The following is a 14,575-nucleotide window of genomic DNA, read 5'->3' on the forward strand; positions in this document are numbered from 1 at the left end:
AGGCTTTCCATAGCTTTAAAAGATTCATGAGGTAAACTGTGAATTTCTGTCTGCTTGCTGGATCTCAAAATTCACAGGCTCCACTTGTATTACTTCATAAGGCCCCTGAGAGCAGCTTTGATTTCACACTGGAAATAACACGAGAACTTGATCCTCAGGGTGAAACACCTGGAGATGGATCCCTTTATGACAAGACGCTTCCTGCTTGATCTGGGCACCTTGAAGGTTCTTGCTGGCAAATGAGCCTAGAACTTCAGGCTTCTCCTGAAGGCTAAGGACACACTGTACCACAATGTCAGCTTGAGATGACCGTTCTCCCCACATTTTCTGAATGAGATCCAAAATCCCTCTTGCTTGTCTCCCACATAATAGTTCAAATGTTGGGAAGCCGGTGGAGGATTGTGGCATTTCACATGGTCCCAGAGGCAGATATCCATAGCTACGAACCTTCTCAGCATATATTTTAGCAACTTGTTAAAGTGTTCCATTAGCCCATCTCTGTGGGGACAGTGGACAGACATTCAGAGAGTCTTCATTTTCACAACTGACATACTTGCTTCATTGTCTGGGAAAAGAGGTTTGTACCCAAGTCCATTATAATTTCCCATGGAACCTAAACCCAGGCAAAGATCTTCAAAAGTTCAGAAGCAGCTACTCTGGCATTCATGAAGCACACAGGTATGAGGTTCAGGATACCAGGTGGCACAGTCTACAAGCACCAGAATTTACTGGTAGCCTGCAGCACACTTACCAGGGCCAACTACATTCATTCCTATACATTCAAAGGGTATGCTCATGAGTGGCAGGGGAACCACTGTCTAGAGTGCTGTGAGCTGGCACAGGAAGCACAAGAGTTGGGGAAGTCCATATACACTGCAGGCCAAAAAAAAACAAAAAAAACCCCACAAACACCCCAAAAGACTCAGGCTAGAATTTGAGCCAGTGTTTTCTCCATCCCATGGTGCCCATGAAGGGTCTGGTGTGGGCCAGCCGTATGACCTCCCTCTGGTAGGATCTAGACACCAGAAGCTGGTTTCTGATTTCCTTGGTCTGGTAGTCTCTCTCAAGGTGGAACAGGTGGTTGGCCTTCTCTCAAAATGAGGAAAGCTTCATCTTGTCAAGGTTCCACCAATTCCTCACTGAAAACCATCACTTGGGTACAGGGTCAGCTCAGCATGTCATCAGTTTTCTGCTCTTCAATGAGGTTGAAAATTTTGTTATGATCTCATACACGGGAAGGAAGGTTCTCCGAGTTGGGATCATATTGGGCCTTGCTCTGTTTGGCTGTTGCCAATTTGGGTGGAAGTCTCTTCTCCAGGAGCAGGAACATCTCCTACATCAGGTTGACTGGGGTGTGTGGAACGGGGGAGACCCGTTGCTCAGAAAAAGGTCCCAAAGATTCCTTCATCAGATCCCTGAAATATTCCCAATCTCAACCATTAATAATTGGATAGGCAAGTGATGGGGCCAGGCCAACCATTAATCTAATTTTGGGAGAGCATAACTTGAACACGAGGGTACAGTTTCATGTCCCCATGCACACACTGTAGAAGGAGAGTTCCCCAGGGTGACCCAGGATTTGGGACCACCAAGCTCAACATCAGGATTGAGAATATGCAGAGTCCAAAAGACTCACCACTTCTGTCCCATTCACTCTTATGAGTGTGATCAACTTCATAAGGTTTTGATCTTCAAGCATAGGCTCCCACTATCCAGATATGCCAAAGCTGTCATCTTGGGACCAATGCCCAGGACAGCCATATCAAAACGCAAACGTTTTGGGCTTTGTTGCTGTGATCAGCACCACCTGGGATCCCTGAAAGGTCCCCTCTTGAGTTAGGTCCCCCTACTTCAGTTTCTATGGTTGTTCCCTTCTTAAGCCCAGGCAGGCTGGTGGTTTCTTGAACTGGGACCCAGGTCAACAGCTCCAGATCTTTGGTCCAGGCTATCCAAGGTCCCTGCAACACACAGGACCTCACCTCATGAGTCCTGGTAAGGGTCAGCAGGGTGGCACCCCTGCCAAGATGTCAGCCTCTGTGGCCAGCTCTCTGTGCTCGTCCCTTGGCTTCAGCAGCCCCGTAGCAGATCATCATCATGGGGATCTTGGTTGTCAAGACAGTATTCCGTGAGGCAAAGGGTATCAGTCATTGCCTCAGGTTGATGCTGTAGGATCCAGTCTTTTCCCTCGGGGGAGGGTTGGGAGAGGGGGAGTATCTGAGTGAACTATCTGAGTAAAATTATCTCTACCACCTGGGCTCATGTCTTCATCTAGGTCTGAGCCATCTCCAACACATCTCATAGCTTTTGGGCAACTGGAAGGAGCCATGTTCTCAGAGGATACTACTCCTCCAGGAAATGTCAGAACACTTCTTCTGAGACATCAAGAGCATTGCGGATGGCCATTCTGACATGCGCACAATCTCAGGCAGTAAAAGGATCTAAAGTATATAAGCCATTTGCACACTCCAGTTTAAGTACAGGGCAAGCAAATCTGTCTGCTGTTCAAGGGGCCAACGAGCTGCTATGACTACCTGTTCAAAGATTTTGAGGAACGCATTGATATCACTATTAGGCCCTATCTTTGCTCCTGACAGGAACAGAGTCTGCCACTGGGTCTAGGCCTGCTGGTACCACTGTAGTGGCTGGCTGTATTAGAGTGACCAATTGTTGTACCAGCTGCTGCTGTTGGGCTGCTAGATCGCAGGATTAACTGCTCCTCCTGGTTGGCCATTTGCAGGAAGAGTTGCTGTTGAGCATTCTGCTCAGCCATTCACTTCAGCAGCTAATCCATATGCATCCAGCTACAGGGGCTGGTGGCATTTGTTTAGGGTCCCTCCTTTTTTTAAGGTCTGACCAGCTCCGTTCCACAGAAGAAGGTCGTTGCCTGCATTCTTCATCAATCCATATAGCATGGAGAGCAGCACCCTCCTGGGGACCTTCTAGGCACCGTAACACAGCCGCAGGTCTTAAGGGAGGTCTCCACCTCCGCGTCTACTGTCACAGGGCTCCAGCCCACCAGCTAATTGTCCTTTCTGTCTTATACCCCTTGGGGCACACCTGGGGGGGGGGGGGCGGCAGGGAGAGGAAGGAAGGAAAGCACTCAGGCACCAAAAGTGCCCAAACAAAAAGAAAGCCCAACTCAATACTGGGCATCCCTCAGACTTCCAGTGGGCACCCCATCCTTCCCTTCAGACTTATCTCCCACATTCTCTTACTTGTGTGCTGCTCACTCCTGGAGTCTAACTGCTCCTCTCCAGCAACTGCCTCATCTAGCAGGCCTGTCCTGCTACAGCTCTGCCCGCAAAGCTCCTCCAGGTGGAGCTCTGTCCCTCCTTTCTGATCAACCAGCCCCAAACAGAGAGAGTCTGGCTCATTTTATTCCCCCTCCAGGCATGGCACTGGCTAAAGGTATAGCAGGGCGGGGCTAGATGAGACCATTAGCTCTCCTTTAGCCCTTTTTCTGCTGGTGTGGGGCATCTGCCCCACCACACAGGGTGAGAAAAAAAAAAATGTTTCAGTGGACACTTCTAAGGCTACGAAAAAGTTGCTAGTGCAACTCTTGGTGCTGTAAAGTACAGCACTGTCTGTGCTACAACCAATCCATGGTCCCAAGCCGTCTACATGAACAGGGCTTCACCCACTTTCATGCTCTGCACTGGTCCTAGTGCTCAACTTAACTGCACTAAGAAGATTTGCTTTTTTCTCTATTTATACCTAACAGCTGGCATTGCCAAGCTTAGCATTTTAAACAAATTTTTGAAGGAAATGTGTAAGGCACTTTTTTCTGTTAATATTTATGGAGTGAGAAATCTAACCTGTGCCTAGAAGTAGAAGGAGTTCTCCTCCTTCTTGATCGTGATCTTGATCTTGAATGCCTTCGTTTTTCATCTTTTTTATCTGAAATTAAGAAGGGGAAACATTAGTACAAGGACAAAAGTGGTATCTATCTTTAGGGAGATCCATAAAAGAAATTAAGTGTGTGTTTGCACCCTCTTCAGACATCATAAAGAAGCAAAAGCAAGCCTGAAAAGTTGTTTTTTGGTGGTGGTAACTTTGTTTTGTTTTAAATATCAGAAATTCAAGTCTGGTTTAGCCTGTTCTTGGAAGATGCTCTGGAGAACTGGAAGATTATGACATAACATGAAACTTGATTTAGAGGGGAAGTGATTTTTATTCATACTAGTGAAAACTTTTGTTCACACCTGCTTAACTCAAGCATTTAGCTGTGGGAAGAAAAACTTGTTATGTTAAAGTTTCCGCATTCCCACTCTTTCATATAAGGGCTGAGAAACCCAACTCACTGCACTGGATCCTTAAAAGAGAGTCCTAGAACAGGAATCAAGATGACTAGAGTTAACATTTCTGATCAGTGGAGCTTCTCTGAAGTTCCCTTCTCTCCCAAAATACTTTTAAAGCATTCAGACTTCTTTAACTATCATAAAGCAACAAAATGAAAAAATTAGAATTTGAAAGTGAAAGTGAATTTGCCCAACTCTCCCCAAAACAGAATTTTAATCCCAAATTATGACAAAAATGGACTCCTCTCCTTTTTTGCTACTTTCTAATCTGGTCACATAAACACTAGCAATCAATGAGAATAGCACACTTTACTGACAACCAAGTGATCTGACCACCTGATATTTTCAATAAAATACTTGAAGCAGAGGTGTCTATAGCAACTTTTCTAGAATTCATTCTGAGGGCGATTTAGGCATTTCATCATCTTCAATTTAATGCACTTTGATAAATGATGTGTCTCATTCACTAATTCATTCTCCAGAGCACTCTTCCAAAATTTACATAACAGAATAATAATTGTGTGGTCTAACTGAGCTCCAGGAGAATCATTCAGCCACTCTGAAGGATCTTCTGCAGTAAGTGAGATGCTTTGCAATTAAAAATGAACCCATACATAAGGAAGTATGAAAACTACGTTTTACAGTGGATAAGCCCTTTTTAGTGGCTACATTGCCAAAAATTGTGTTTAACCAAAAAATTTTAAAGTAGTTCAATTACCTGGCTCTATGGCTGCAGAAATCAGTGATTGTGCTTCTCTTACTCTTTTCATAGCTTCTTCTATTTCTTTACTGGAGGTATCCGATTTCAGACTTGGCGAGACAAGACCTGCAGCTACATGGTTCAACCTGGAACAAGCCATTAAGTGAAGTGAAAATGAAACTTCAAATTCAAAAAAATTTAGCAAGCTCCACAATGCTGCTCTGTGCTGGAAGTGGTGATACAGAGTACCAGAACATGGGACAACTTGCATCCTCTTAGTCCCTTGGCCCAGTGTACCACTATCCAGCCCACAAGTAGCAAGGGGTCCATCTATTGTCTTGTACAGATACCTGTTGCCAATGTTACCTCTCAAATATTTTTGAAAAGGCAGAAATTTTTATTCTGTTCAGCTAACATGGTAAATCCTTAGAGGAAAAAGTAAACTAATTCAGATTGATTTAACCTCTAGAACACAAGATTCCACTTTAACTTCTTGTTTTTAGAAGTCAATTTGTTCCAGTGCAAGGTGTACACTAACAGACTTGCTCGTAGCTAATGGTTTAAAAGGATTAAAGTGAGTGCACCACAAGTTTCTTTACATAAAGGGCATGAAGTAATGAAAAAACTGAATTCCTCTCGCCACCAAATTAGGAGAGAAAGTCTTTGATGCCTACGGTGAACCACCTTTCCCCCTTCCCCTCACCCCAGGTGGTTTCCACAGGAAGCCAGTTTCCTTCCTTTATTTGGCCAGGTGTGGGAAATGCGTCAGTATTGAGTGACATAAGTCATTACTCTCAAGATTAAGTGCACCCCAATATAAACCTAAGTACTGAAAGGTATCACTTCCACTTACTTTGGATCCACTGTGCTCATAAGCTTTAGTAGCTGATCTGCCGCAAGAGACTGTGAAGAGACATTTTAAAACATGTTGAAAAGCATTAAATTTGCTTGAACACATTAACAGGTTAACCACCATGCCTGAATACACATGGAATATAGCTAAAAACAAAAAGCACAGAGTGCTTACAGTTGAGAAATACTAAAGGGTTAATCAGCCAAAGTGCCTGCATTGTTTTTAATCCTTGTTTTTGTGAAATCTGTTGACTGCTTGCCCCATCCTAGAAGGTGAACTGTTTTTCACTCAGAAGCACGTGAATCTAAATGCTCTCCTTTTAATATATCCCAGTCAATAGCATCTTTCCTGAAAAGGAATAAGGCACTTTCTTTTTTGACAATTCATAGTGCTTACAATTTATCTCCTAATTGTCTTAGGCAGAGGGCTCACCCACCCGTCCATTCAGAGTGCCTATTTTTACATTTGCAGTACAATACTCACAATCCTTCAAGCAGAAGCACTAACGAAGAGTCTCTTTTCCTATAGATTTTCTCTAACCCACCCATAAATTTCAATTTTCCTGCTCTTACTTAAGAAAATCCAGAAGATACTACAGTCAAACCTGTACATAAGGCCACTTGCTACCTACTATCACAGACAGCAAATCTCCTCCATAATAACTCACTATTTCGTAGGTGGCCTCTTGCAGAACTATCCAACTTGTTTTGTAATCAAACTGCTAAGCAGCCAGAAAGGACAGCTACTTAAAAATGAAAGATTTTTCCAGGGTCTAGTTAAATTGTTTATATTTTTCATGTTAAATTGCTTGTTTTAGTTATAAGACACAGTGCCTAGCCAATGCATAAGACAAGTTTGTCCAAATGGTATGTTTCTTATGCTGCATTAAAAGGACACTTGCTATAATAGCCAAGGAGCGTGGAGTCTGCATGATCACCATTACTTAAGTGGTTCATGTACTAACAGATTATTGTAACTATTTCACTCTGATTTAAGACAACAGTGTCTAAGAAATCCTACGGTGTATTATAAAAAAAAAATTAAGATGGAGAGATTATTTCTAAATCTATGGATTTAAAAAGCTGTCTTTAATCTTTGCTTGGGATGTTTAGCACTGAACATGTTTTGTAGTGGTCTATCAACTCAATGCTTTTTTCAAACTATATTTTATATATGATTTCAGCATCTGATCTCTCAAAATATGATAGAGTTGCATATGAGACCTTACTATGGGGGAATTCTGTGCCACTGTGCAATGCAAAATTTTGCAGAAATTAATGCTGTGTGCGCATAATTTCTTTTCCCCCACAGAAATGGACTGTAGTCCTGCTAGCCACCACTAAGGGTCGCTGGACCCAGTGGAGCCCACCTTGCACATAGAAAACAAGCTCGAGGGGAAGGTGAGAGAGCTAGAGGGTTCCTGGCAGTTGCAGTTCCCCGCATGCCCTGAGGGAAGGAGAGGACAGAGTGCAGGAAATGCCACAGAAGCCTGAGACTGAGGCCATGTCTACATCTAAAGTTTTGCAGCGCTGGTTGTTACAGCTGTATTAGTACAGCTGTATAGGGCCAGCGCTGCAGAGTGGCCACACTTACAGCAACCAGCGCTGCAAGTGGTGTTAGATGTGGCCACACTGCAGCGCTGTTGGGCGGCTTCAAGGGGGGTTCCGGGAACGCGAGAGCAAACCGGGAAAGGAGACCCGCTTCGCCGCGGTTTGCTCTCTCGTTCCCGGAGCCACCCAGCAAACCGCAGGGAAGGAGACCTGCTTGCTCGGGGCTCCGGAAACGAGAGAGCAAACCGGGAAAGGAGACCCGCTTCGCCGCGGTTTGCTCTCGCGTTCCCGGAGCCACCCAGCAAACCGCAGGGAAGGAGACCTGCTTGCTCTGGGCTCCGGGAACGAGAGAGCAAACCGGGAAAGGAGACCCGCTTCGCCGCGGTTTGCTCTCTCGTTCCCGGAGCCACCCAGCAAACCCCAGGGAAGGAGACCTGCTTGCTCTGGGCTCCGGGAACGAGAGAGCAAACCGGGAAAGGAGACCCGCTTCGCCGCGGTTTGCTCTCTCGTTCCCGGAGCCACCCAGCAAACCGCAGGGAAGGAGACCTGCTTGCTCGGGGCTCCGGAAACGAGAGAGCAAACCGGGAAAGGAGACCCGCTTCGCCGCGGTTTGCTCTCGCGTTCCCGGAGCCACCCAGCAAACCGCAGGGAAGGAGACCTGCTTGCTCTGGGCTCCGGGAACGAGAGAGCAAACCGGGAAAGGAGACCCGCTTCGCCGCGGTTTGCTCTCTCGTTCCCGGAGCCACCCAGCAAACCGCAGGGAAGGAGACCTGCTTGCTCTGGGCTCCGGGAACGAGAGAGCAAACCGGGAAAGGAGACCCGCTTCGCCGCGGTTTGCTCTCTCGTTCCCGGAGCCACCCAGCAAACCGCAGGGAAGGAGACCTGCTTGCTCTGGGCTCCGGGAACGAGAGAGCAAACCGGGAAAGGAGACCCGCTTCGCCGCGGTTTGCTCTCTCGTTCCCGGAGCCACCCAGCAAACCGCAGGGAAGGAGACCTGCTTGCTCTGGGCTCCGGGAACGAGAGAGCAAACCGGGAAAGGAGACCAGCTTGATTACCAGAGGCTTCCTCCTTCCACGGAGGTCAAGAAAAGCGCTGGTAACTGTCTACATTGGATTACCAGCGCTGGATCACCAGCGCTGGATCCTCTACACCCGAGACAAAACGGGAGTACGGCCAGCGCTGCAAACAGGGAGTTGCAGCGCTGGTGGTGCCCTGCAGATGTGTACACCTTCAAAGTTGCAGCGCTGTAACTCCCTCACCAGCGCTGCAACTTTCTGATGTAGACAAGCCCTGAATTTCAGGTTGTTTCTTCCTCTGGATCCTTGGGCTCCAGGAGGGCGGGGGGGGGGGGGGTGGATGGCTGGGCTGAAGGGGCAGGTATCCGGGTGGGGGGGGGAAGAGGGGCACTGCTGGGCTCTGGGGGGCAAAGAAAAGAGGAATTAGGTTGTCATAGTAGTTTCTTTAACATTTTACTCCTGGGGGAACTTTTGTGTGTGTCTGTATTGTTACAGACATTCTTGCTGACAGATATTTTGAAATAAAATTACCAAAATAATTGAAAATGACATGATTATAAAGTGTTATTTTGACAAATAAAATTTGAAGCATTTTAAAATATTTTGTGCTGAATGTTTAATTTTTTGGCACAGAATTTCCCCAGGAGTCTGACCACTTGAACGCTGGTGTTCCAAGTCTTCAATTGGAATCAAACACTGGGGTTTAGAAACAGTAATTCTTTAGTATACATTATCTCAAGTGGCAGTATTAAATTAGAAAAGAAGCAAGATTGCAAAAGGATTTTTAAGGTGTACTACCACACTGCTAGGTCCATAAACAAATGCACTATATCATACGAAAGATGGGATTAATTTCTACAAATTATTGGACCTTAAAATTACGTCAAATGCTGGTCCCTTGCTACAGCAGTATTCTTTTTAGTACTGGTTCAGGAATAAATATAGCAAGTCCTAGACCTTCAATCAGTCAATTAATATACTGGTGGATCACAATCTACTGATCACAGTCTAAAAGTCTGCCAGAGATGGGAAAAGAATAAAAAGTCATGTATATACCTGAGAGTTTAAGTTTGCTCCAGGAAGCCCAAGAGCAGCTAGGGCAGGATCAAGAGCAGGAGCTCCCAAAGCAGCTAAAGGAACAGCACCAATCTATAACACAGATGATAATTAAAAAACAGGCATTGGCACAGTACAATTCCTTTAACACTACCACATCACCTCCTTATTTACACCCCATCTAACAAACATGTACATTAATATATCCTTTAGCAAAAAATGCCAGTAAGAGCACTTCACCTCTCTTACTTGTATATTTGCAAACTGAAGCACATAGAAGATTAAACTACAGGAATTCTAAGGGGCGAGAAAGATTGCATCCCACCTATCCCCGGCCCAAGGGAGCAAGAGGCAAACAACCAACCAAAAAGACTTTCCCACTATATTCCACACAAACAACTTAAAAGGACATTCTTTTCCAAAGAAAAGAAAAGAAAAAGTGACTAAAAATATCACTGTATGGTTCTGTGTTTATTGCCCTATTTTCTATATCAAGTATGCTCAGATTACAATTAAAAAGGCAATTTTAACAGCCAGACTACAAACTGTACCAGGATTCTTTCTGTCCCTTTCATCAGGCCTAATAAGAGGTTCTGAAGGTGATATTATACCTTCAGTAATACCTGTGCAAACTGACTGATCAGATGTAAGCCATTAGAATTTAGTAAACAACTGCAGATGCTGCAAAGGAAGGAACAGAATCCATCTCACTATTTTAGTTGCAGTGGGTCTGCAATGCTAACCAAAAAGGCAGTTTTTAAAATACATAAATCCTCCCCCCCTGCATTTTTCTCACTGAAGTGAGCAATTATGACTGAATACACATGAAAACAGATTTTCACAGTAAGTATGTACCTCCCCTCCCCCTTTAAAGGCATACAAGGATACTCAAACAGATTCTATGAAAACAATAATGGAATTCTGAAACATGCCTGCTCAAGTTATATACCCAACTCCCACTGAATGTGAATGGAAGCCAGGCACCTAACTCCTTTAGATGCTTTTGAAAATCCATATCAGCCATTATAGTTTCTGAAAAAGCCTAAACAGGCATACAAGAAAAGCTATTAAATAAATTCCAAAGTAAAGTGCATTTCAGATTGGCACAAGTAAAGTTAAGGATCTGTGTACAATATACACATTTTCAAGAATGTACACAAACCATTTTAAGAGAAACTAACCCTTCAAACAATAACTGTATTTAAAGCCAGTTCAGGACCAAGTTATTTAACGCTTTTAATATAAAGAGATAGAACTGAGAACTTGCTCCAACAGAATAAGGTAAGATCTTCTGAATAATTCAATCCCAAACTCTTCTTTCTCGTGCTTAGGAGTCATTAAAGAAATTATACAGGCTACCAGAAGCACTAATTAAATTTCTGAGCATGCTTGTAAAAACCCTGTCTCCCCACTAACAACCTACAACTCTTATACCATACAGTTCATGGCACATGATTGATTTGCAGTGTGGTTACACTGTTTAACTAAATCACTACAATGATCAATACACAGTTAAATCTCTTCTTGCCATCCAATCCCATTTACCCAAGTGCATTAATATAGCAAATGAAAGTGTAGCAAAATATGGACAGTATTTCTTTCACTCCAAGCAAATGAAAACCTACCTGAGAAAGTGGGTTGGGAGTAGGCAGGAGACCACCTCCAGGCAGCAGACCTGCCACAGCATTAGCTGGTGCCAAAAGAGATAAAGCCTTAGTCTCATCAGGAATAATTCCTGCAGAGAAACAGCCTTGCATTAGAATATATTCTCTCTCAAGGTCAGAAAACACACAAATACACCCAGAAAATGTCTCCCTGATACACCACCTGAGTTTGTTGAAAGTACTTATGTTGGCTAAAATATAAAGCTTGATTTCTATTAATATTTATCATTAAATTTTATGTCAGAATGAAACTTCAATGTGTGAAAATTTGACTGTTCCTTTTTCTCTACAAATGGTTAAGTTTCTAGCGTAAAAAATAGCACAATACACACTACTTTTTTGTTAACACTGCCAAGATTTCATCACCTGTACTCGATTTTTAAGTCATGAACCAAACGTAAGCAAGCACAGTCGGTTCTCCAGGGGTGTGCTCTCAACTTTCAAAAGCTGTTTTATGAACAACGACTCGTGTCGGCTGCTTCACTATAAAGCACACAGAAAAATCAAGATACACAAGACAAAAAAAGTTTGATTTAGGGGTTAATAATATGGTACAGTTCACTATGATTTTTTACACCTACCATACAAATTTTGTAAAAAATTAAGAGAAGGTAAGGAAATATTTTGTTGAATAAAGCGTAGGGCTTTTGCTGACTCATCAAATGAATATGAAAGTGTCTGCAGATCTCCAAATACACGCTCTGTGTGTATATACAATATATTGTGGCACATTCCTTACCTGTCCAGTAAAATGCGTATGTTCCATTATGTGCCATGCTTACTGTACCAAGAATGCTGCAACATATTGCCATTTCAGAAAAACTTCTGGCCCAAACTCTTGTAGCCAACTAAGACAAGTGTGGCTGATTTTACTGCCTATTCTGCACACAGAACAATCTTATTAAGGGTCCTATTATGAAACAAATATGTATGTAGGTAATTTTTATTCTATCCAACAGCAAAAGCCCTATACAGATGGATTAAACTGTTAATGTGCCCAAGCCCCCAAAATGAGAGTTCAATAATACAATTTTACTATATATTTGCAAATACCAGTAGTGTTTATGTAATACATATTGAGAAACTGCATCTCATCATAAAACATACAATATGTACAGGGCACTTAAGAGAAACTGGATAAGCTGCAGAAGAAAACTGTTGGGTGGTATTTTCAGCAGGGCCTGGTATATAGTTCAGGCTGAACCAGGGAAAAGAACTGTAAAACACAACAACAAAAAAGAAAAACCACTGTTAAATAAAGGTAATGGTTCCTTCCACCTATACTGAGAAGTGCCGATAATATAAACAAATGTATAATACACAGCACTGTTATCTTGCTTGTGTCATTGAGCGGTCATCAATTTAGATACCAAAAGTTATGGAGGGAGGGGGGGGGAAAAGGTCATTTAGATATAGGGCATTAATGCATCAATATATTAACATACCTATAGAGATTAGGGGTAATTTTGCATGCAAAATTATGTCTCAGAGGATATTATAAATTATATCTACACATTTCAAATTAGTGCAAATACAACATTTCTGGCATCTAAATACAACTCCTCTGACTTGAGACACCTCATAGAAGATCTGCATCCATTAAAAAAAAAGTCATGCATCTGATCCTCTTTTTTTTTTTTTTTTTAAGTATTTAGAAATAAATAAAACTACAATTTAAAAAAAAAAAGCAATGAGGCCCCTCACCAGTTAATTTTCATGCGGCAAAGTTTTTTTTTACTGCTGCTTTGTTAGAACCAAGAAATACTGCTTGAATGTGTAGAAATGAAAGAAAAAGAAACAGACAAAAGAAACAAACATTAACCAAAGAACCTACATAACCCCCCAACCATCTTTAATATTTATTACCATTCCTTCCAAATCTAGGAATATCACAGTGAAAATTAAAATTAATACTATGCCTTACCGTAGACTTTGTGTATAGGTCTAACACACAAAGCAACAGCCAACACCAAAAATGTCAGTAAAAGCTAAAACTGGACTCTGATTGTGATACACGGGACTATCATCTGTGCAGTGTAATAATTAACATTTACTTTAGCGATGAACAACATTAATACAGAATATCACAATAGAAAGTATAAAGTACTGGGCTCCAGTTCAGCAGACTACTTAAGCATGTGTCTAGCTTTAAGCACTGAGTAGTCTTGCTGATTTCAAGTACCTTCCTGTACTGTGCTTAAGTACCTTGTTGAATTGGGGCCTTACTGATAAATATTAAGAGAAAACTGTGTATTCCAAGTAGAAAACCAACATTTTACAAAAATAAAGGACTTAAATTTAACCTGAAAACAGCAGACTGTACTGTGATATGCCATATCATGTCCAGAATTCTGAATCTCCAGAACTACACACAAGATGCTGCTCATCCCACAAGAAACTTCTTGTTCAAAATAGGCCCACTAAAATGGTAGTATTTGTTTAACTTGTAACATATTATCTTTAGCACATTCTGAACTGAAACTATTGGGCAGATTTCTCTAAATGCCAAGTTTATCCACCATCAAGCAAATCGGTCAGTCATACTGACAAACAGAATCCTATTACCCATCCTAATTCAAATGCTGAGTTTAAAGTTCTTAAACAAGGGCCTATGAAATATTTAGATGCTACTGACAGAGATACTGTTATTTAGCATGCTTTAATAATGTATAAACAAGAATAAGGAAGAAATTCCTTAAGATACTTTTGTTTACACTAATCTGGGTAAAAATGTAACTGCTTAGAAAGTGTTCTGTATTCTGAAAAATGACAATTACAGATCATGCTACAAATTTTAATTAAGTCTTAAATGTTTAATTTTTTTTTTTTAATTTTCTTTTAACAAGAACCTATGACTGCTCACCAGCCCTGGAAGACAGCTGACAAAATTAAATTGCCTTGTCAAAAGTCTGAACAACATAGGCCTTATTTTAAATTTGATACTGTAATAGGACTTAATCCAGAGATTTTACTCTATTTCAAAAGGATTTTAAGTAAAAAATTTAAGAATAAACCAATAATCAGTATATTTGAAATAAATTGCTTCTAAAGCCTAGTAAAGTTTAATGAGACATCTGTAATAAGTGTGGTCTTCTCAGCATATTGTTTTAAAATAAGTTCCAAAAAAACCTGCTCACTGTCTTTCAAATTACTGTAACACCCTAAAATGTAAAAAAAGAAGAGAAAATGTAGTTAACAAGTGGTTACACCAGGAAAACACTTGGGGACTTGAGTGCTTGCTGGCCTTTAGTTAATGTCTAGAATCCCCTGTAGCTGCAGAGGACCCACTGTGTTTCAGTCATCTGGAAGGGCTTTGCATTTGCCTTCTCCACTACAAAAATCACACACACAAATAACAGAGAGAAGAGTTTATTATTCAGTGAAATTCTATAAAATATAGCAAGCCTGAACAAGAAAACTTGGAATAAAATTTAATAC

General features: G+C 42.0%; 1 protein-coding gene across 2 annotated transcripts in view; it reads right to left on the minus strand.

Annotated features, from left to right (window-relative positions):
* SRSF11 (serine and arginine rich splicing factor 11) overlaps positions 1–14,575 on the minus strand; it is a 35,197-nt gene that overhangs the window by 8,780 nt on the left and 11,842 nt on the right. For both annotated transcript variants that reach the window (XM_050961055.1, XM_050961054.1), the window contains exons 3-7: positions 11,099–11,208; positions 9,474–9,566; positions 5,852–5,901; positions 5,017–5,144; positions 3,816–3,897 (exon numbers count right to left, since the gene is read on the minus strand). In XM_050961055.1, coding sequence (XP_050817012.1) covers positions 3,816–3,897; positions 5,017–5,144; positions 5,852–5,901; positions 9,474–9,566; positions 11,099–11,208 — 463 coding nt within the window. The remainder of the gene's footprint in view (positions 1–3,815; positions 3,898–5,016; positions 5,145–5,851; positions 5,902–9,473; positions 9,567–11,098; positions 11,209–14,575) is intronic.

The sequence above is a fragment of the Gopherus flavomarginatus genome, chromosome 7 (assembly GCF_025201925.1).
Source record: "Gopherus flavomarginatus isolate rGopFla2 chromosome 7, rGopFla2.mat.asm, whole genome shotgun sequence".
Taxonomy (NCBI): Eukaryota; Metazoa; Chordata; order Testudines; family Testudinidae; genus Gopherus; species Gopherus flavomarginatus.